This window comes from Protopterus annectens, chromosome 6.part1, assembly GCF_019279795.1.
Source record: "Protopterus annectens isolate FY-2018-M chromosome 6.part1, PAN1.0, whole genome shotgun sequence".
Classification (NCBI taxonomy): domain Eukaryota; kingdom Metazoa; phylum Chordata; order Ceratodontiformes; family Protopteridae; genus Protopterus; species Protopterus annectens.
Genome location: NC_056738.1, coordinates 133,310,777 through 133,332,907, shown reverse-complemented (window position 1 = coordinate 133,332,907; position 22,131 = coordinate 133,310,777). Strand labels below are relative to the sequence as shown.

General features: G+C 41.1%; 1 protein-coding gene across 3 annotated transcripts in view; it reads left to right on the top strand.

The window, feature by feature from the left end:
* Positions 1-22,131, top strand: part of GPR155 (G protein-coupled receptor 155) — a 782,878-nt gene that overhangs the window by 538,697 nt on the left and 222,050 nt on the right. For all 3 annotated transcript variants that reach the window (XM_044075558.1, XM_044075557.1, XM_044075559.1), the window contains exons 8-10: positions 6,591-6,675; positions 6,758-6,851; positions 7,587-7,803. In XM_044075558.1, coding sequence (XP_043931493.1) covers positions 6,591-6,675; positions 6,758-6,851; positions 7,587-7,803 — 396 coding nt within the window. The remainder of the gene's footprint in view (positions 1-6,590; positions 6,676-6,757; positions 6,852-7,586; positions 7,804-22,131) is intronic.

Below are 22,131 nucleotides of genomic sequence, written 5' to 3'. Positions count from 1 at the left end.
AAAGGGTTCGTGGTCTGCACTCTTGTGGGAGGAGAGGCTGGACTCTGCCCTTCTGAGCTGGGAATTTCTGGTTAAAGGCTTATAGTGCCTGCATATTTTAACTGCTTCTTACTGAAATTGGTACACCTTGTTTGCTGTAGCATAGACTAGATCCAGGCCTGCTGAATCTAGCTTTGTTTGTATAACTTGAGCACTAATCCAGGCATTCTTTAAATTATTCAATTGTATTTATTACTGCTTGGTAGTAACTTGATTAAAGTGTAGCTGTCATTCTAAGTCTTTTGGATTAAGCACTTGGGCTTCAGACCAGTTGTTTTACATTAGGAAGGATTGTGGCCTGCACTGTGGTGGCAGGACAGCTAGCTTACATCCTTATAAGTTGTGAACTGCTGATTGAGGGCTCAGTGTCTGTTATTCTAAAAGTGTATTAGTTCTGGTTTAAGCACTTGGGCTTCAGGCCAGTTATTTTACATTAAGAAGGTTCGTGGTCTGCACTCTTGTGGGAGGAGAGGCTGGACTCTGCCCTTCTGAGCTGGGAATTTCTGGTTAAAGGCTTATAGTGCCTGCATATTTGAACTGTTTCTTAGTGAAATTGGTACACCTCGTTTGCTGTAGCATAGACTAGATCCAGGCCTGCTGAATCTAGCTTTATTTGTATGCTGCTTGTTTGTTTGCTTGTTATTTCCCTGAAATGCTAATTCCACCTAAAATGCGGCTTTTCAGTGCTTCTGTGGATCCCTAGTGATATCTGCATTGCTTACTGTACTTATTTCCTTGTTTCACTTGAAAGAAAGTTACTGTTTGTCGTTTTTGCATTTAAGTTACCTGAAACACATTGCATTTAAGTTACCTGGCACTTGCTCACTAAAGCAATTATATAAGTCAGCACTAAAATATTAAAAGCACTACACCCTCACAAACTCCCCTTGAGTACCTCGTTTCCCATTGGCCCTTTTTTTTCAATTGTAAAGGAATTCCCAATACTATTCTAGCATGTCCAAAAGTCAGTTGTCAATCTCCTCTCCGGTCCATCTGGTGAATCTTGAGGCAATGTTACAACTGCCTCATGTACACAGACAACCCTCTCCTCCTCCAAACAAATTCCAACACATGTGAGAGATGCAACCATATAGCCATACTGGAGGCTAAGCTCTCTCAACTCAGTAGTGGCGAAACCAGTCAGGAGGAGAAGGAAACCGCACTCACTACAACTCCAGTCTTACATAGACCTACCACGACAGCAAACCAAACACATAAACAAACAAAAACATACTCGGAGGCTCTAAATAAAAATCTGCCTAAGCAGCAGAGACCTCCAAAGCAGACACCCAAGCAACCGCTACCCCAAAACAAAACACGTGCAACACATAGCTCACAAAGCCAGTGTGCTGAACAGTCACAGCCCTTAAGGCTAAACAACACACCTGATACACTTGTAATAGGTGACTCTATCGTCAGGCACACTGACGTCCCGCTCACCAGGCTGAACAAGGAGAAGGTCACGGTGAGCTGCCTGTCAGGCGCTATGATCCGCCACATAACACAAGCACTCAGGTCACTCCAAGGCAAGTACAAATATGACTCAGTCATTGTCCATGTTGTTGTGAATGACCTGAGACGTACCTCCCTGGACTACATGAAAAAAGACATAGAGGAGCTCTTTGATCATGTAGCCCAGGCCGGTATGACCCTGACCTTGAGTAGCATCTTACCCTCACCAAGAATGATGCCACAATATGAAGACAAGATGATCAATTTCAACAATTGGCTTAAGTATTGGTGTAATTCAAAGGGGATCCAATGCCTGTGAGCCTGGGATGACATGCTTGACAAGCCATGATGCTTCGCTATGAACGGCTTGCACCTGTCACCCCTGGGCTTTCGGATATTGGCAAAGGCTCTTGCTACTACCCCATAGTGCCTTTTTTAGGCAAGGCTCAAAAGACAAACCCACCTCCACAGGTATCACAAGGGATAAGAAACTAAGAGTAATGCTACTCAATGCCAGAAGTCTAAACCTCAAGATGCACGCACTCGAAACTCTCCTTAGCATGGAGAACATCGATATCTGTGCAGTAACAGAAACCTAGTTCAAGGCTCCCGAGAGCACCCCAGCACTACCAGGTTATACCTCATAACATGCTTTTCGGCCCCAAAACTTGGACCGTGCCACAAAAGGAGGGGGAGTATCAATATTCGTCAAAGATACCCACAACTCCAGGTTGGTGGCACAGCACAAAGCATCAGAGACTATCCATGTGCAACTAACAGTGGGTAAAACTGCCTTCCAGTTTATAGCCTGCTACAGACCACCCTCCCAAACCCAGGAACCCCACTCGGCCTTCCTGAGAACACTGGCAAATATGAAGGTCTCTCCAAACACCATTATATTGGTTGACTGCAACTACCCAAACATAGACTGGGAGCATTACTCTAGCTCCAACACCCTAGCCCAAAGGTTCCTAGAATTTATAAACTCAAATGCTATGGAACAACGTGTTACCACTCCCACAAGAGGGGAAAACATACTGGACCTGATCATCACCAACATGGGGACTCTGTGCTCCAGACCAGAAGTGTATCCCTCACTGGTAAGATCAGACCATAAACTAATCTCACTGGATATTCACATCCCGACTCCACCCCCTGCCCTGAAAACCACAGTGAAAAACTTCTCTAAAGCAAATTTCACACTCCTCAAAACCGAGGTGGAATCTTTCAAAGCCCCCGGGCCTGTGGAAAATACGTCCCAGACCGCAGAATCCTTTATAAACGCATTCTATGAACACCTTCAGGAATGCATGAATCATGCAATCCCAAATAAAACCAAGACCCAATCCTCCAAAGGCAGACGTCCTGTCTGGTGGACCCCAGCCATAAACAAACTATACAATAGAAGGAGGAAGCTACTACATGATAGAGCAAAATCCCAAAAAGGGAAGGCATCTCTGATCTGTATTAGCAAAAAACTATGGGCACTCATAAAATCGTCTAAGGCCAGCTTCGAGAGAAAAATTGCACAGGACACTAAGGATAATCACAAGGCTTTCTTTAGTTATGTTAGGAACCTGGGTGGGAATTCCCAGATATGCTCAGAATTAGTCCAGAATGACAAAAAATACACCGAACCCACAGACATTGCCAACATCCTAGCTGACAGGTTCAGCGCAAACTTCTCCCCCCTCCCCACCAAAAGGGCAAATATTTATCCCAGCAGAATGCTGCCCCCCTGACATCTCAGATGCTCGGGTAAGAGCTGCCCTCTCCAAAGCAAAAAACACAGCATCAATGGGACCAGACGGTGTCCCAGGCTGAGTCCTGCATGAACTCCAAGAAGCGCTAAACCCAAACATAAAACTACTGTTCAATCTCAGCCTTACTACAGGATATGTACCCAAAGAGTGGCGTACAGCAACAGTGGTCCCTCACCACAAAGGTGGTGCATCAACGGATCCTGGAAACTATCGCCCCATAAGCCTGACTAGCTTGGTCTGCAAAGCTATGGAAAGGATCATCATGGACCTCATAAATAAAGATATTGGGGACCTACAGACACTGGATCCTACCCAGTTCGGCTTTGTTAAGGGCAGATCCTGCCTCTTAAACCTGGTTGATTTCTTTGAAACCGTCACCAAGGCCATTGACGAGGGGAAGGTGGTCCACACAGCCTACCTGGACCTCGCAAAAGCCTTCGATACAATACCCCACTCGGGCATTATAGATAAGCTCACCAGCTTAAATATAAACCCCTATGTCACTAGATGAGTTGCAAACTGGCTCAAGGACAGAACCCACATGGTTAGAATTGCTGGAGCCATGTCAGACTCCAAACCAATTATAAGTGGTGTCCCACAAGGCTCAGTCCTGGGACCTCTCTTGTTCGGTATATATTTCTCGGAGGTACAGGCCAACACGGAAGGACTGTGGCTGACTAAGTTCGCAGATGACTGCAAACTGGGCGCCATAATCGACTCTCCAGCCGACACAAGCATCCTCCAAAAGGGCCTCATAGAAACAGACAACTGGTGCCAGAGCCATGGCCTCAAGCTAAATGCCAAAAGTGTATAGTCATCCCCTTTGGCAAAAACAAAGTGCCCACAAATTACCACATAGGTGGTAATCCATTAAGTACAGAAGAAGAAATTAGGGACCTAGGGACCCAAGTTGATAGCAATCTCTCATTTGACAACCACGTGGCCAAAGTGGTTAGAAAAACATTTTATATAGCCCACCTAATCATGAAGGGATTCACATCTAGATCAGGGGAGGTCATCGTGCCTCTTTACTCATCCCTCATCAGGCCCATAATTGAGTACAATGCCCCTTTTGGGATGTACCTTACCAGTCACCTGCAACAACTGGAAAGACCCCAAAAGTACCTCACCAAGAGGATCAAAGGGCTCAAACAGATGCCATATGCTGCCCGGTTAAAGAAACTCCAGCTCTACTCAGTGGCATACCGCCTGCTCAGAGGCGATCTGTGCCTGATGTATAAAGCCATGTCCAACCCGAAATTAATGGACATGCTGCACCTCAGAAAATCTAAATCCCATCGAGCTACGCACTCGAGAGACTTGAACCTCAGCACTGAAATAAATAGGACATGCTGGAGGGACAGATTCATAACCCAGAGGCTCCCTTCACTCTGGAATAAAATCCCAGTCCAGGTTAGACAGAGTCCCTCATTGACTCTCTTCAAGAGGAATCTTGATGAGTGGATGGGAGATCGTAGGTTTACCCCGGGTATCACTTCTGTGTCACTGTTAGACAGAGGCACAGTATACTAACCTCGAAGAAGGGCATAGCAAAATTAATTTAAAATGGGTGGCGAAAGCCAAACACATTCTGGCTAGGCTTATAAATGCCCTAGGGCAGATAGCCTAGTATGAACCTATGAACTTATGAACTCAGTTTGACCCTCCAGGCTTCTTCCATTCCATCAGAGCAAAACATTATTGCAGACAGGCTGAGCAGGACAAGGATGGATTGTAAGTGGAAGCTACACCTGGGGGTCTTCCAGGCATTGATCCAGCTGTGAGGAACTCCTCAAATAGATCCATTTACCTCTTTTAAAAACAGACAGTTAAAGAAATTCTTCTCCACAATTCAGTGCAAGTCTGTCTGTAAGAGAGATATGCTTTCTCATTCCCATTGATGGAATGTTCACATATGCTTTTCCACCGTTTTCACTGATATCCAGCGTTTTTATAAAGATCCAAAACTCTTCAAAGATAATTGACACCCTTTTCCCCCAGGCAACAGTGGATCTCCCTTCTCTTGAAAATGGGCAAGAGCAGTTTACCACAGGCTTCCCCATAGTGTGGATTTACTTACACAAGATAGGGATTGTTTGATACACCCCAACCTGACAATCTTGATAACTTTTAAGGCACCTAATTTTTCTGAAGACATGCAGCAGCACTAAAAGAGGCTAAGAAACTTGCTGCTAGAAATCTTATATAAGTAGGAAAAAATTAGTTGGTGCCATACTAAGAACCAGGACCCTTTTAAGGTCTGAAAGTCACTGGTTCTGGAATATTTGTCTGAGTTATCATCCTCTGGCCTTTCTTAATCTTTTATCAAGATTCATCTTTCATCCATCTCTGATTGTCTACCCATACATCCGTCCTTTCTTCTGTGTCTCAAGTCAAAACTATTTTTGAAGGGATTTACATGTCAATCCTCCTACAAAACAGGTGGCTTTTCTTAGAATCTTAACTTTGTCCTAGAAAAGCTTACCCTTCCATTTGAAACCAACTCATCAAGATGATTTGAGGTTCTTAACTTGGAAAACAGTGTTACTCATTGCTCTGAATTCTGCAAGAAGAATATCTGAGATACACACTGTTATGGTGAGTCAATCCTATCTCATTTTCACAAGGGTAGTGTGCCTTTGAGAACAAATCCTTCTTTTATGTCTAAACCGTTTTCAGAGTTTATCTTGAGTCAAGCTGTTAATTTTCCTGTATTCTTTCCAGAACCTCAAAAGAAGGGGGAAAGAGTTTTGCATGTTCTAGATGTCCACAGGTGGCTCAGATACTACTTAGAACAAAAATTTTCAGGAAGGCTGATCAACTATTTATTTCCTACGAAGGTAAGAAAAAAGGACAAACTAGTGTCAAAGCAGTTTCAAGAAGGTTGTCTCATGCTAATTCATTCTGCTGTTCTTAACTTGGCAGAAAATAACCCATTCAGTTTACGCTACTGCAACAGTGATGTATTTGAATATATTCTAGGAGGCAATACTAAAATGAGTTGGATTCATCCAGTTTCTCTCTGCTGTGTTTCAGTTCAAGGAGTCCTAGATTGCATGTGTGTGTTATGCATACAAGCAGTTGCCTACCAGACATAATACATTTACAAGTCTGTTTCTTCTTTCAGTAGGTGACATGTATAAAAGTTCAGGGCATCTTAAATTCTCAGATTAGTAGGTATCTGTCTATCTGAAAAGGGGAAGGTAATGGACTGGTAATCTATGCTTATACAGTTAATTTATGTTAATATGGCAAATACAACAAGATTTTCATGTTAAGGTTTAATTTATTCCTCACATTTTTTTTCAAACCTGTTTTTTTTTTTTCTTTCACTAGGTCTCATTGCACTTTCTTTAGTCATGCTGAAGAATAGATGTGAAACAAAAATATCATCTGGATTGTTTATGGTTGCTGGTTGGGGGTAAGTACATTTCATAATGCTTGAAAAATAAATTGTGAGTTTTCGTCTCATTTATTCTATTGATGCTTCTTCCCTGCAACAGAATCCCAGCTTTCATTGTTGCTATCCTTTTGATTGCCGGTAAACTGAACTCCACTGATAGTGTTGACAGTGCCTTGTTTTATGGAAAAGATCAGGTAAAGTTCTTTGTTTAAATACTCTTTATGCAGGCTATTGTTTTAAATGCTTATGCCAAAGTAAAATAAATGTTGCCTCCATGTGAGTTTGATGTTAGCAGTTATTTATGTGTTTATACAGTTAAAAGAAATTCTTGCAATGACCCAGAAATGGGCATTTAAAGCTAGATGAAATAAATCATTCATTGTGTGGATCACAGCAAATGTGAGAGAGTCATCAGCTGACACTATAAAGATGTGTGCATGTAAAGTTCATTGAGATATATTTGTTGCTACATAGTTCACATATCTGATCAGCCAAGGTTTTTGAAGACATGTTTGGTCAGAAATGACTGCTAGTATTTTAGGATGTATCCTAGAGAAACTGCATCTAAATTCAGTTGCAGTGAATATAACAGTGACTGCTGTGAATATGTTCAGAATTTGTATTCTCTAAATAAACAGCCACAGAAGTGAGTTTCAATCTTTCTAGATGGTGTGGAGAACCATTATTTGCCAAATTATTCAGAGTTTGGAAAACTGTAACCCTTAGGTGACTGCCTTGTGTTTCTAAGTATGTAATAAACAATATATGGTACCACTGTTCAGGACTGTAACTGCAAAATGACAAGACCTCCATCCTTCTGTGACAGTTTAAGTAAGCTAGAGAACAAAATGAAAACCATCAAGTCAGGCTGTTTGCTGTAATCCTACTTTTTTCCTGGAAATATCTGTTCCTTTCTTTTTTTTATGTAGGTTATCAGCACTTCAGTGGTCCTGTTTATAAGTATTTTAATGACAAGTGTATCACTTATGTGTATGACTAGAAATGCAGAGGGTGTAAATTATCATCAGCTTGACTCTGATTCTCAGTCTGTCACATCTGATGAGCCTATGAGGCAAGATAGACAAGGAAATCTGACTTCCACGGGTTCAGCATCACCTCGTTCACCATCTGCAGTTTTGAAAAGAGGTTAGTATAACTGCTGTTTTAATAGCTCTTAAAACATATCAGTTTCTTCTGCTGTATTTCATTCCAAACAGTGAGTTCACGTTCTCATTTTGTGTGCAAGTCTGTGTGAGTTATCATCATCAGTAATTTGCTATGTTGTACCGTACAGCATCTGGACTGTTTTTTTTTGGATTAAGTACTTACATCTACATGGCTGCAGCTAATATGCAGTCATAATAGATGCCCCAAACCAAAGTCGATGTCCTAAGTGTGTAGTTGCAAGTGATTTCTAAGAAAAAGATGATGCAAATTACTAAGACTCAAGCTGCACACTTAAACTGAAGATGCTATGTTTTCAAGTTAGAGGCAGGATTTGTAATCCAGCCCTGTCTGATACACTTACCTTACTAATGTGAGTGTGATGTGCAGTTAGTGGCCCACCCTCCCCAAATCGTTCCCAACAGAATGACAGCTGTTTGTGGAGACCCTATCATTCTCCAGCCCTTTCCAGTTGTTTAACAGCGCAAGTCATTTTTTTTCAAACAGCAATTTAGCATTGTAGCTGGAAATCTAACCATTTTATTGGTAGACTAGCTTATAAATTTTGGTGGAATTTGTGTATGTGGAAATATGTAAGGGCAGATTCTGTACAGATATCAGGTTCCACAAAAGAAGGGAGGAAGTTGGTGTTCATGGATGTTATTAGTAAGTACAGGAAGGTCCAATGTATTGCTTACTTTCTTGTGCAGTACGCAGGTAGGATCACAGGGATAGTCAGACAGATCTCCATGTCTGAAGCTCAGACCTGTAAACAGTGGCTACAACTATGACTTTTAGCAGGATACTAAGTTACTGTCAGAGATGTATTAGTTAAGCAGGCATGTAATCATGATTATCTGTACCCACTGCTTTAAGGGGGTATGTAACCATGGATATGTTCACTGTACTTATTTCTGTCACCAGTCATACTTCCTTATGTGTATGCATTTATTTACTAATGAGGTATTCTCTCTGAACTTACATCTGCCTTCTGTAAAAGTACCATAGAAATTAAATGTATGAAATGGCATACTGAAACACCAGCCACTGGAAGGAGTGAAAGACAAAGAGAGTGACATGCCAGTACACCTAGTACAAGAAAAGTGAATGACTTACATTGATTCCTTTGTTAAGTAGCAAGACTTGCAAAACTCACTCACAAAACTGCCTGAAACACTGGATATGTGTACAAACTAAGTGTTCACTTCAGTTGCTGGCTGTTTGTTTTAATTTTGCTTATAAATATGTTATCTGGATAAGTAAGCTAGTCAATAAGGCCCTTTCTACCGATGACACAAGTAAATTAATTACAAAATTACAAGTAAAAAAAGAGAACAGATTATGTGGAAGAACAGTACAGTTACTGTAACATTTGTAAATATGAATCCAGTGTTACAAGAAATAATCTGTTACACGTTAAGTGACAGCATCCTTAGTTTGAGGATGCATTTTAATTATCGCATGTTTTGATCGCTTCCACTGTTGAAAAGTGCAAACATCGGGTGCCATATTGGAATTTTATAACTCTTCAATCCAAGTCCCAAAACTGCAGAAAAGTAAGTATAATCCTTGGAACATAACAGCAAAGTGCTAAACTCACTATTACAAGTAAAGCACCTGTTTTGCTTTCCCTATTGTGAGGGCTGCACTTCAGTAACCCACTACTTTTATATGCTAACTCCTAGATCTCTGTACCTCTGATAAGAGGGAATACTCAGTGATACAGCATTTTCATTTTTTTGTGTCTTTGCCCCAGATGCCTGCCAGCCATCAGCTTCCTCCAAACGAATCAGCCCATTGTTCCCCATCAGCTGTGGTGAGGCCCATCTGACAGGGGCCATTATGTAGGGAGTGATCAATGGTGGTTCAAGAATTTTTTTGCTGTAGTCCCTTGTGTGCACCCCAGTGACAGTATGTAGGTGGGATGTGCAGTAGGTGTCCACACTGCTCTACTCCACACTTCCAGAAGGGGCTGATATCAACAGGGCTGCTTCATCTGCAAGCAGGAGACACCACACAGTTTTTCCCATGGTCTCCACAAGAAAAGTTAACAAGAGTGCTTTCTCACTCTCCAGAATGGGCATACCCATTATCCATGCCTGCACAATCAAGTACCCTAGCTGTGGTAAACATAATATACAATTCCCTGTAATCAGACTTCAGTTCTTACCTCTCTGAGGATCTCGTGGTCATTAAGCATACACCAGGAGCTTAAAAACAGAATGCAATTTAGACACAGTGAAGCAGCATTGCTTCTTCGCAGCACTTGAGTCCTCATTACAGGTCTAAGCTGGAGTGCCTTCTGTGTGTATTCTGCATATCCTTCTTGTGTTCATATGAAATTTTTCCACAAGTCATTTAAAACCCATACTTTTTGAAATTACTTGTTTCACTGGTATTTTTATTAGTAAAACACCTGAATAAAATTGAATTTGAATTTGATACTACCAAAGCATTTCCAGTCTTATAAAGAAATTTAGAAGAAGGGCAAAAATAAGCTTTGTCATTAACAAATAAAGTGAAATAAGTTAACAGAAGTCAGCAGCTGTCTGCATTTCAGGAACTGGACACTACGACGACAAAATACAATGTAATATAACTGAGTGGAGGAATAACTGCCAATGTTTCTAACTTCACAAAACTGGCTACAGTCCCCTAAAAACATTTGATAAAGACTTGGGTTTCCTATATCAGTAAGTTGCTTTATTTGATTTGAAAATAAAAAAATGGCAAGTATCAGCACCATAAATGTAATTCAGACACCCAGGCAGGGTTTCTTTCATGGAGAGTAATGGGTGGAACAGTAGGAATGTCTTTAACTAAGGGTGTGGGACAAGAGGGAAAAGTCAATACCTTGAATGAGTGAAAGCCAGGATTTCTCTAAATATCACCAAAACCAGATAATTGCTCATCATATCTCTTAGGCAGGAACGGCCTTTGGTCAACTGGTGCCCTAGGCAAAAGGTCTCCACAGCACCACCAACAACACTACCTGGTGCCCCCATTCTGGTCTACCTACACCATCCAGATTACTGGAAAAGCGCCCCTGCTAGATCGGCACCCTAGGTGGCCACCTAGTTGGCATATGCCTAAGGCTGACTATGCTCTTAGGATCATAGGAGATTAGTAGGCTATTGGCTCTGAGGCCCTTATAAGCCTAGCCAAGAGTTTAGCCCATGTTTATACAATTCAGCATCCGATGCCCCTGTCCAGCAGGGATATGGGTGGAATCCCAGGGGTGTATTTTCGGTTACCCATCCAGTTATCCAGGTTGCGCTTAAAAAGGGGTAAAGAGGTACTCTGCTTGACGTGGAGAGGGAGTCTGTTCCACCGGTGGGGGAGTCTCTGGGACACAGATCTGTCCGGCAACAAGTCCTGTTGATGTCATAGACCAGGTTGAGGTTGTGCATGCGGGTTACTCGAGTGGAGCTTGACTTGCAGATATGCAGCAGTCCCATCAAGGAGGGACCCATGATTGCCTTTTATGCCAGACAGAGATCACTTCTGAGGAGTCTGTATGAAACTGAATAGAGGGATAGGGCTTTTAGCCTGTCTGTGTATGGTAGATATTTAAGGCCCTGGATTCTCCTGGTGAGAAACCTCTGTGGTATCTCCAGCTGCTGCATGCTCTTTGCGAGGTACATGCCGAAAGGGGTGTTGTACTCAATAATGGGCCTTATAAAGGAAGAAGAGATATCCTTATTTATGAAGTGGGCAATGTAGAAGGCTTTCCATACAACGGAAGCAACATGGTGGTCAAAAGTCAGGTTGCTATCAACCTGGGTGCCCAAATCCCTCACGACTGATTGCATGCTTAGGATGTTGTTGTTAATGTAATAATTTGTGGGGATGATGATTAATTTTTTTGGTATTCCGCTTGAGGCCATGTTTCTGACACCAGTCATTTGTCTGAGTGAGACCCTCTTAGAGGATGTCCACACTCTTAACCTTCCATCTTCAAAATGGGGAACACTACCTCTCATGATGTGGTACAAATGGACAAAATGTGGAACATATGCAGACAGTTTGCTAACAACTTCAATTAGGAAGCTCATGGAATGATTAAATGTGTTACTTTGTACCTTATAAAACATTCTTTTGATGAATTAATATGATTCAGTATTATTTGTCTTAGATTTTAGTAAAAATGCTCTTAGGAATGAAATTGTGAGGCACCTTTTCAGTACAGAACATTGAGGAACATGGATTTTTTAAGACTAAAATTGAGCAACATTCCTCATAGTGAGGTACACTTGAGAGGTGTAATGCTCATCTCAGCTGTAAAATTAGCAGTCTAGACAGATAGTGATGTGAGTGTGCTATTATAGGAAACTATTAAGTCTTCTAGGAATCTGGTGCTTATGTAAATATAGAAATGTATTGTAACTGATACATGCGAGAGATGCATTATACAGCCAAACTGGAGGCTAAGCTCTCTCAACCCAAGACTGGACCAGACAGTCAAGAGGAGAAGGGAATTACTTGCATCACACCACCAGTCTCACATAGACCTGTGAAACCAACACCAGCAAAAAACACACATAAATGCACGAAAACATACTTGGAGTCTCTAAATAAAAATCTGCAAAAGCAGCAGAGACCTCCAAAGCAGACATCCAAGCAACCTCCACCCCAACACAAACCATGAAACACATACTTTACAAAATCAGTGTGCCATGCAATCAAAGCCCTTAAGGCAAAATAACATACCCAACACACTAGTAATAGGTGACTCTATAGTCGGCACACTGATGTCCCACTCACTAGGCTGAACAAGGAGAAGGTTACTGTTAGCTGCCTGTCGGGTGCCAGGATCCACCACATAACACAAGCCCTCAGGTCATTCCAGAACAAGTACAAATATGACTCTGTCTTTGTCTATGTTGGTGTGAATTACCTGAGCTGTACCTCCCTTGTCTACATGAAAAGAGACATGGAGGAGCTGTCTGATCACGTAGCCCATGCCGGTATGACCCTGACCCTGAGTAGCATCCTGCCCTTACCAAGAATGATACCACGATATAAAGAAAATATTATCAATTTCAACAATTGGCTAGGGTTCTGATGTCATTCAAAGGGGATCCAGTGTCTGTCAGCCTGGGATAACATGCTCGACAAGTCACAATGCTTCGCTAGAGACAGCTTGCACCTGTCACCTTTAGGCTTTTGAATACTGGCCAAGGCTCTTGCCACCCCCATAGTGCCTTTTTTAGGCAAGGCTGAAAAAACAAACCCACCGCCATAAATAGCACAAGTAACAAAAATCTGAGGGTAATGCTACTCAGTGCCAGAAGTCTAAACCTCAAAATGCACGCACTCGAGGCACTTCCTAGTATGGAGAAAATCGATATATGTGCAGTAACAGAAACCTGGTTTAAGGCTCCAGAGAGCACCCCAGCACTAGCAGGCTACAACTCATACCATACATTTCGGCCACAAAACCCGGACCAAAATACAAAAGGCGGGGGCGTATCCATATTCATCAAAGATACCCACACCTCCATGTTAGTGGCACAGCACGATGCTTCAGAGATCATCCACGTGCAACTAACAATGGGCAAAACTGCAATAACAGATCACCCACCGTGTACCCAGGACCCCCATTCCGCATTTCTAGAAACACTGGGAAACATAAAGGTCCTACCAAACACCCTGGTATTGGGTGATTTCAATTATCCAAACATTAACTGGCAGAACTACTCCAGTACTAACTCCCTTGCCCAACATTTCCTAGAATTTATAAACTCAAACGCCCTGGATCAACTGGTCAACACCCCACCAGACGTGACAAGATATTGGACCTGGTCATCACCAACATGGGCGACCGGTGTTCCACACCGGAGGTCAACCCCTCACTGGTTAAGTGTGACCATAAACTAATCACTCTGGATATCCACATTCCGCCCCCACCCCCGGTCAAAGAAACCACAGTGAAAAACTTTTCAAAAGCAAACTTCACGTTACTTAAGATCGAGGTGGAAAGTTTCAAAGCCCCCATGCCAAAGGATAATGCTGTCCAAGCTGCAAAATCCCTGACTAATGCACTCTGACACCTACAAGAATGCACGGATCATGCTATCCCAAGCAAAACCAAGACTCACTCCTCCAAGAAAAGGAAACCAGTCTGGTGGAACCCTGCCATAAACAAACTATACAATAGAAGGAGGAAACTAGTACAGAAAAGAGTAAAATCCCAAGAAGGGAAGACATCCCTGATCAGTATCAGCAAGAAACTACGATCCCTCATAAAATCATCCAAGGCTAGCTTCGAAAGAAAAAAAGATAACCACAAGGCATTCTTTAGCTATGGCAAGAATCTAATTGGCAATTCTCAGATCTGCTTGGAGTTGGTGCAGAATGGCACAAAATACACTGAACCGACCGATATCGCCAACATCCTGGCAGACAGGATCAGTGCAAACTTCACCCCCCGTCTCACCCTCAAAAGGGCCCATAACCATACCAGAAGAATGTAGTGCCTCTGAAATCACAGACACTCTCGTTAAAACAGCCCTCTCCAAAGCCAAAAACACAGCATCAGTGGGACCAGATGGTGTCCCAAGCTGCGTCCTACACGAACTCAAAGATGAACTAACCCCTCACCTATACACAGTGTTCAGACTCAGCCTCTCCACAGGCTATGTGCCCATAGAGTGGCACACAGCAATGGTTATTCCGCTCCACAAAGGTGGAGCCACAACAGACCCCGGGAACTATCGCCCTATAAGCCTGACTAGCTTGGTCTACAGGACTATGGAGCGAATCATCGTAGATCTCATAAACAGAGACATTTGGAACATCCAAACACTGGACCCTACCCAGTTCGGCTTTGTTAAGGGCAGATCATGCCTCCTAAACCTGGTGGACTTCTTTGAGACAGTTACCAAGGCTATAGACGAGGGAAAGTTGGTCCACACAGCCTACCTTGACCTAGCAAAGGCCTTCGACACCATTCCCCATTCAGGTATTATAGACAAGCTCACCAGCCTAAACATATAAACCCTTGTCACAAAATGGGTTGCCAACTGGCTCATGGACAGAACACAAATGGTAAGAGTTGTGGGAGCTAGGTCTGACTCTAAACCGGTTACAAGTGGCGTTCCTCAGGGCTCAGTCCTAGGACCCCTCCTCTTCGGCATATACTTCTCAGAGGTACAGGCAAGCACAGAAGGACTATGGCTGACCAAGTTCGTAGATGACTGCAAACTAGGGGCTGTAATTGACTCTCCGGCTGACACACACATCCTCCAAAAGGGTCTCACTGAGACAGATACCTGGTGTCAAAACCATGGCCTCAAGCAAAATGCCAAAAAGTGCATAGTCATCCCCTTTGGAAAAAACAAAATACCCACAAACTACCACACAGGTGGTAGCCTCCTGAATACGGAAGACGTAATAAGGGATCTAGGGACCCAAGTAGATAGTAACCTCTCCTGTGATAATCACATTGGCAAAGTAGTTAGAAAATCCTTCTATGTGGCCCACCTGATCACAAAAGGGTTTGCATCCAGACAAAAGAGGTCATTGTTTCCCTCTATGCATCACTCATCAGACCCATCATAGAGTACAACACCCCATTTTGGATGTACCTTACAAGACACCTGCAACAGCTGGAAAGACCACAGAAGTACCTCACTAAGAGGATCACTGGTTTCAAACAGATGCCCTATGCAGCTTGACTGAAGAAACTCCAGCTGTACTCTGTTGCATACCGCCTTCTTAGAGGTGATCTCTGCCTGACATACAAGGCCATGTGCAACCCAGAATTGATGGACATGTTCCACCTAAAGAAAACTATATCCCCTCAAGCCACACACTCTAGGGATCTAAACCTCACCACAACAATAAATAGGATGCGTTGGAGGGATAGATTCCTGTCCCAGAGACTTCCCATGCTCTGGAACAAGATTCCAGTCTACATTAGGCAGAGCTCCTCGCTAACCCTCTTCAAGAGAAACCTTGACGAGTGGATGGGAAACAGAAAGGGGTCTATATCACTTCGACGAAATGGCAGAAGTTCTAACACCATATGTTCGAACTTCTAACCTCGAAGTGCAAAACCATCGAAGGCTTAGAACAGCGATTTTTTTCCCCAGGGAAAAAAATCGCTGTTCCAAGAAAACACACACAACACAAGCACACCAAAATAAATAATCCACACATATACACTTCACAAAACCCTACTTTTAACCCTACACTAAACCGTACATACACTACTATCTATCCACTTACCTTAACCCAAACCCTAACCATAAGGTCCGTAACTGTCGCACACTCACCTTACCCGCTCCCTAACCCTAAGGTCTGTAACTATCGCACACTCACCTTACCCGCTCCCTAACCCTAAGGTCCATAACTAACACGTACTCACCTTAACCCAGTCTGTTCACACACTTACCTTAACCCGGTCCGTAACCTTCGCACCACAGTGGAGGGAATAGTGAAGCCGCAGAAACGGCCCATCGAATTCTTTCCTTGGGAAAGAATTCTGTGTTCCGTGGCTTCGCGATAATCAGTTTTCGAACTTCAGAGTTCAAACATATGGTGTTCAAACTGCTGAAGTTTCAATGAACTGATAGGAACCCAACAGAAAGTTTACCCTGGGGATCACTTCAATGGCTCTGCTGGACAGAGGCACAGGGAACTAATCTAATGGGGTGGCAAAAGCCAACACATTCCGGCTAGGCTTATAAATGCCTTCAGGCAGATAGCCTAGTACCTACCTGTGAACCTAAAGTGGCACAAACAAGCTGGAATTTGTGAGATGCAGTGAATATAAAACCCAAAAGCTGCAGTATAAAAGGGCAGCTGTAGAATAAAATAGTTTGAGAAATAAAATGCTTAATGAAAGGAAGAAGCTGAATAGTTACTAAGGACTGACAAATTAGTAGAAAAGACCGAGAAGCAAACTGGAAAAGCTTTTATTCTGGAATAATTTTTTTTTTCAATGAAAAATTTGATGCTTATGTAAATATAGAAATGTATTGTAACTCGCTGTACTTAAAAGAGAAGGTTGCAGAGTGTACACCATCTATTCAAAAAACAAGATAACAAAAGTTAAATAATATGGTGGCAATATTTATTAGTAGTCTTGGCCAAAATGAGAAGGAAATGTGTCCTCTGGGAGGAGAGGAACCAAATAACAGTGAAAAGATGTAGACTTAAAGATGTATGGAGACCTGTGGTACCTCGAAGTTAAGAGGTAGATCTATAGGAAGGGCAGCTGTTAAAGAGCAGTTGCACTTACCTTAGAAAATTGTGTTTTGTGTATTTTATACTTGTACATAGTTTAGCAGAATGGAGTGGGATTATAGGGGGAAACATAAAATGAGGATCAGAAACAGCAAGATACTCAAAGCCAAAAGTATAATGTATGATGTACACTGCGTTTAGATTTATAAGTCTCAGAGAATTAATGAGGGAGAAAACGAAGACCATTTTAGTTAATTATTGGCCAACCTTACACATTAATGCAGAATTATCCTTACATATCCATTGATGCAGAAGTAGGCATCGGGCTATATAAAAGTAAACCACTAAGTTGTATGACTGGCTTGACAGGTGTCTAAATCAATAAAGGAAACATGAGAACTGAAAGAGAATGTTACGAATAGGTTTATAGCATGGAAACTAATAACAGTGAGACTGGATAATAAGGTGCAAGCAGTAGAAATGTTTATATTCCCAATGGTAGTCTGTGATGGACATTTTTTCTAAGTCTCCAAGAAGAGAAATTGGTGATCACACAGTAAATGAACATTCAGAAGATTAAATGTGAGGGACAGCATGCCAAAGTAACACTGGTGAAGTGAACCTTAACCATGCCAGCTGAGGTGAAGGAGACTGGGAGTGTCTGACTTCAGAACTAGTACAAGACTGCACACTTAAGTCTCTTGTACCTTACTCAGTATGAAAAGTGTAAGGCAAGCTGGAAAGAAATGTTGCTGTCACAGGATATAATGCCAAAGAGCGAAACTGATTGACTGTTTGGTCTCAGTATAAAGAAACAGGTGATGAAGACCTATAACTGATATAGCAAGGCAAATATATTAAGAAAAAGAATTACAAGTATGTAGAAGAGACATTTTATCAGTAGGTATAATGACAAAAACACTGAAAGAACTCAGTGGTAACCTGCCAAGATATTGAGACCATTTATGGTCAAACGACGAGTGTCCAGATTTCGATCTTCTTCCCAGTCGTCCCTGTCAAGTGGATCTAGTGGATTTTCTGTGAATACTGTTATTTATGGCGGTGACAGTTACACAGTTTGATGCTGTTTGTAATTTAGTTACTGGACCAGTTGTTAATCTGTTTGGAAACAATGGAGGTCCACCAAGCCAAATTCAACAAGGTGCTGTATGTTTTGACAATGACTGTAAATCTTTTATTTTTTTATTACAAAATAAATTGCTAAAGCTCAAATCCCTTGAATAATGATAACTTTTACTTGGAAAGGTGTATTGAACACCAGCAAGTGCCATTTGGTCTTAGGGTATACAAGTTTCTAAATGGTATTAGTTACACTGACAGTGTTTACCATGAATTGGTTAACACATGCAACAAAGCTGGGGTTGAAGCTATGCAAGAATTAACAAAACATAATCAATCAATCATAATAATCAAAGGACTCATTTGCATTTTAAAGGAAGAAACAACAGTTAAATGAAAATATTGTAAAAATCATACTTTCATCATGCATCAAGAAATTTATGACAACATTTCTGGGAAAGTCCGGCAGCATTGGTTCAGCATAAAAATAAAAAAACTTGAGAGAGATGCTAAAGTACATTCAGACTAGCTTGCTTTTATTATTAAAAGTGTTAAAGTGCTTGAGGGCCGGGTAGAAAGACAGCGTGGTGAAGTTGGTGACAATGTTAACCAATTCGATGATTTTCCAGTTAATGGAGCCCAAGGTGCAATGCCTAGTAATGATGGTTCTGTAACAAAAGTGGTAAGTAATGTATTAGCCTGTGGTGCTGCCAGAAATGGACAGTCTGAACTGAACAGCAATCACATATATATATATATATATATGTATATATATATATATATATATATATATATATATATATATATATATATATATATATATATATATAAACTGCGGTGGTGGTGCTGCGGTAGCATTGTTGCCTCACAGTTAGACGTTACCTGTTCGATTCTCAGTTAGAGCATCTTCTGTGTAGTGACATGCGTGAATGGACATTCCTTTGTTGAAGGTTGTGCGTTAGGTCCAGCAAGCCAGTACATAAAAATCTACTGCCAATCATTAGCGGACCAGAGTTCCGCTGTGGCGACCCCTAACCGGGAAAAGCCGAAAGACACAAACAAACTATATATATATATATATATATATATATATATATATATATACACAGAGAGAGAGAGAGAGGTTTACTATCATAGTGTCGAACATGGATGCTCTGCAGACAGAAAAACTAATTACAGATGTCCAAATTTTTGTGTTGCTGAGCATTCCATGTTCGAAATTTGTATCAGCGAATGCTACTATGCATTCGCTGATATGAACTCGAAAACTGCACAGAGATCGCAGTGCAGTGTGGGATATTCATCCAATTCCTCACTGTGGTGCGATCTCAGAGTTGGAATATGTAGGTAGCAGGGGGTGGTGGGAGTCCAGGGGGGTTTGCCCCTCTGCAAAACTGTGAAGTACAGGAGTTTCACATAAGTGTGCTCCTGTATGGCAGTCACGTGCTCTGTAAACAATATTTAGCCAATAGAATCCCTTTTTCATTCACACTAAGTTCCTCCACAAAAGTTGTTTATCCACATAAATAGACAATAACTCTGCTATTTTGTTGTTGAAAAACCTTTAGTTTATTTTGTTGTTGTTGAAAAACCTTTAGTTCCTACTTTGCAAGGATTACCTAAGGTCCACAAAGTCCCTTATAAACCCCCTCTCAGACCAATTTTATTAGGAGGGGGATGGCTAACAGAGCCATTGTCTATTTATGTGGATAAACAACTTAAACCAGTTCTTGAGCCGTTTATATCCTATGTGACACTAAGCAAATGCTACATGATTTATTTTCTTTTGCGGAGGAACATAGTGTGAATAGGAAAGGGATTCTATTGACTACATATGACGTAACCTCTTTGTTTACTGTAATCCCCAATATGGAAGGGATATCAATGGTTAGGAATTTTTTGATACGTAATAGCTCTTATTCCAATATGCACATTGAGCTAATATGCAGCTTGCTTGACATAATTTTGAATGGTAATGTGTTTTTGTTTAAAGGTGTTTACTATCAGCAGATGTTGGGCATAGCTATGGGCACACCTTGTGCCAAAGCTACGCCAACATAGTGATGGCTGAATGGGAGTCCCAGTGCATGTGTACATCCCTTAGCAAGCAGTCATATGCTCTTCTACAGAAGGTTTGTTGATGACCTTTTTATTTTGTGGGCTGGTTCAAGTGAGCAACTACTTGAATTGATTGATGCCATGAATCATAGCAACAACTTTCTGAGATTTACAGGAAATTATTCTGATAGCATGATGGAGTTTTGGATATCAGAATTATGATTGATATGTCGGGAGCTTCCATACAGACAAGTATATTAAGGAATGCCATCGTCCTTCATATTTACATAGAACTAGCATGCATCCTAAACATGTGTTCAATAATATTCTTAAAGGCCAAGTAATAAGATGTCCTAGGTTAACTGATAGGGATGATAAATGGAATGATGAAATAGCTAGAATGAATAGTGACTTTATATGTAGGGGTTATCATTAAAGTGAGATTTGAGAGATAGCAGGGAATGTTAATAGTATGGGAGGAGATAGGGCTAAACCCTATTTCTCTAAGCCCATTATTAAAGAGAGAAATAACAGAAAACAATGGGATAAAATCCCTTTTACTTTTGCTTTTACTAGGGATAATGCAGTATAAGGGGCATTCTAAATAAGAATTGGAAGATACTTCAGACAGACCCTCAGATTTCTAAAATTGTGGGGGATAAACCATGTATAATTTATAAGAATACCAAGAATCTTAAGCATAGGTTGTGCTATCCAAAATCAAGGTTGAATTTGATGGAGCCTAGTATATGTAATGGCATGGTTAAATGTGGTCAGTGCAACTTCTGTGCATTTATATATGAGGGAGCAGATTTTGAACAACCTGACACAGACCAAGTGTTTACAGTATCTAATAGTGCCAATTGCAATAGCAAGAACCTTGTGTAACCTGGCTCGATGTATACAATGTAATTCATTTTACGTTGGGAAGGCCAACAGATGTTTGAGAGAACGTATTAGAGACCATATGTATTGCTTTAAGAGAGCCCATACTTATAGTGCTATAGCCAAGCACATTTTAGATTTAGGTCCAACACACCATTTTAAATTTAATGTTTTAGAAATTGTTCTTGAAAGTGATAGATTGGGTGACATTTCCAATGTTACTGAAAATAGTGAACTTAGATGGATAATTAAGCTCAGGTCCCATTTGGGGAAGGGGCTTAATGACCTAGCTATCACTGTAGGAGGCTTAGGAAATATGTCATTTTTTGACTTTATCTTATGACTGTATTTACTGGTATATGTCTTTATACTAGTATTGCATCTTTAAATGATGCTTCATTATGATTGGTTTATTTGAATTTGAAGTGATTTAAAAGGAAGTGATGCTTGTAATGATGTAAGGTCTGATTAAGCAAATTTTATTTGTGAAAGCACTTACCTTTTATCTGCAATAAAGTGCTGTGGATTTTATCTTTGCCTTCTTTTGCCGTTTGAATTCTACACACACACACACATATATATATATATATATTATATATATATATATATTATATATATATATGCACATATATATATATATTTATATATATATATATATATATATATATATATATACATAATAAATATATATATATATATATATATATATATATATATATGGTTCCCCTTCATAATCTCAAATCTCAAATTTCAGTATTTCGCGACCATAAAGGCAAAACCTTCAAATTCCCGAAACTACAAATCCCGAACACACAGCATACACCGCACCACACATAAACCACAACACCCACACTACAAAACAAATAAACACACAAAAACAAAACACCACAAACAAAACACCACACTTCCACATACCTATACTACACATAAGCAGGGGGGCAAACCCCCTGCACCCCCCATGTGGGGGCTGCGCGTGCCCCCCCCACATACACACACCCTACTTATATATACTAACTCCGAGATCACACAAACAGTAAAAGACAGTACAATCACACCCAGACATTCCACAGTGCTCACACACACATCACACAAACA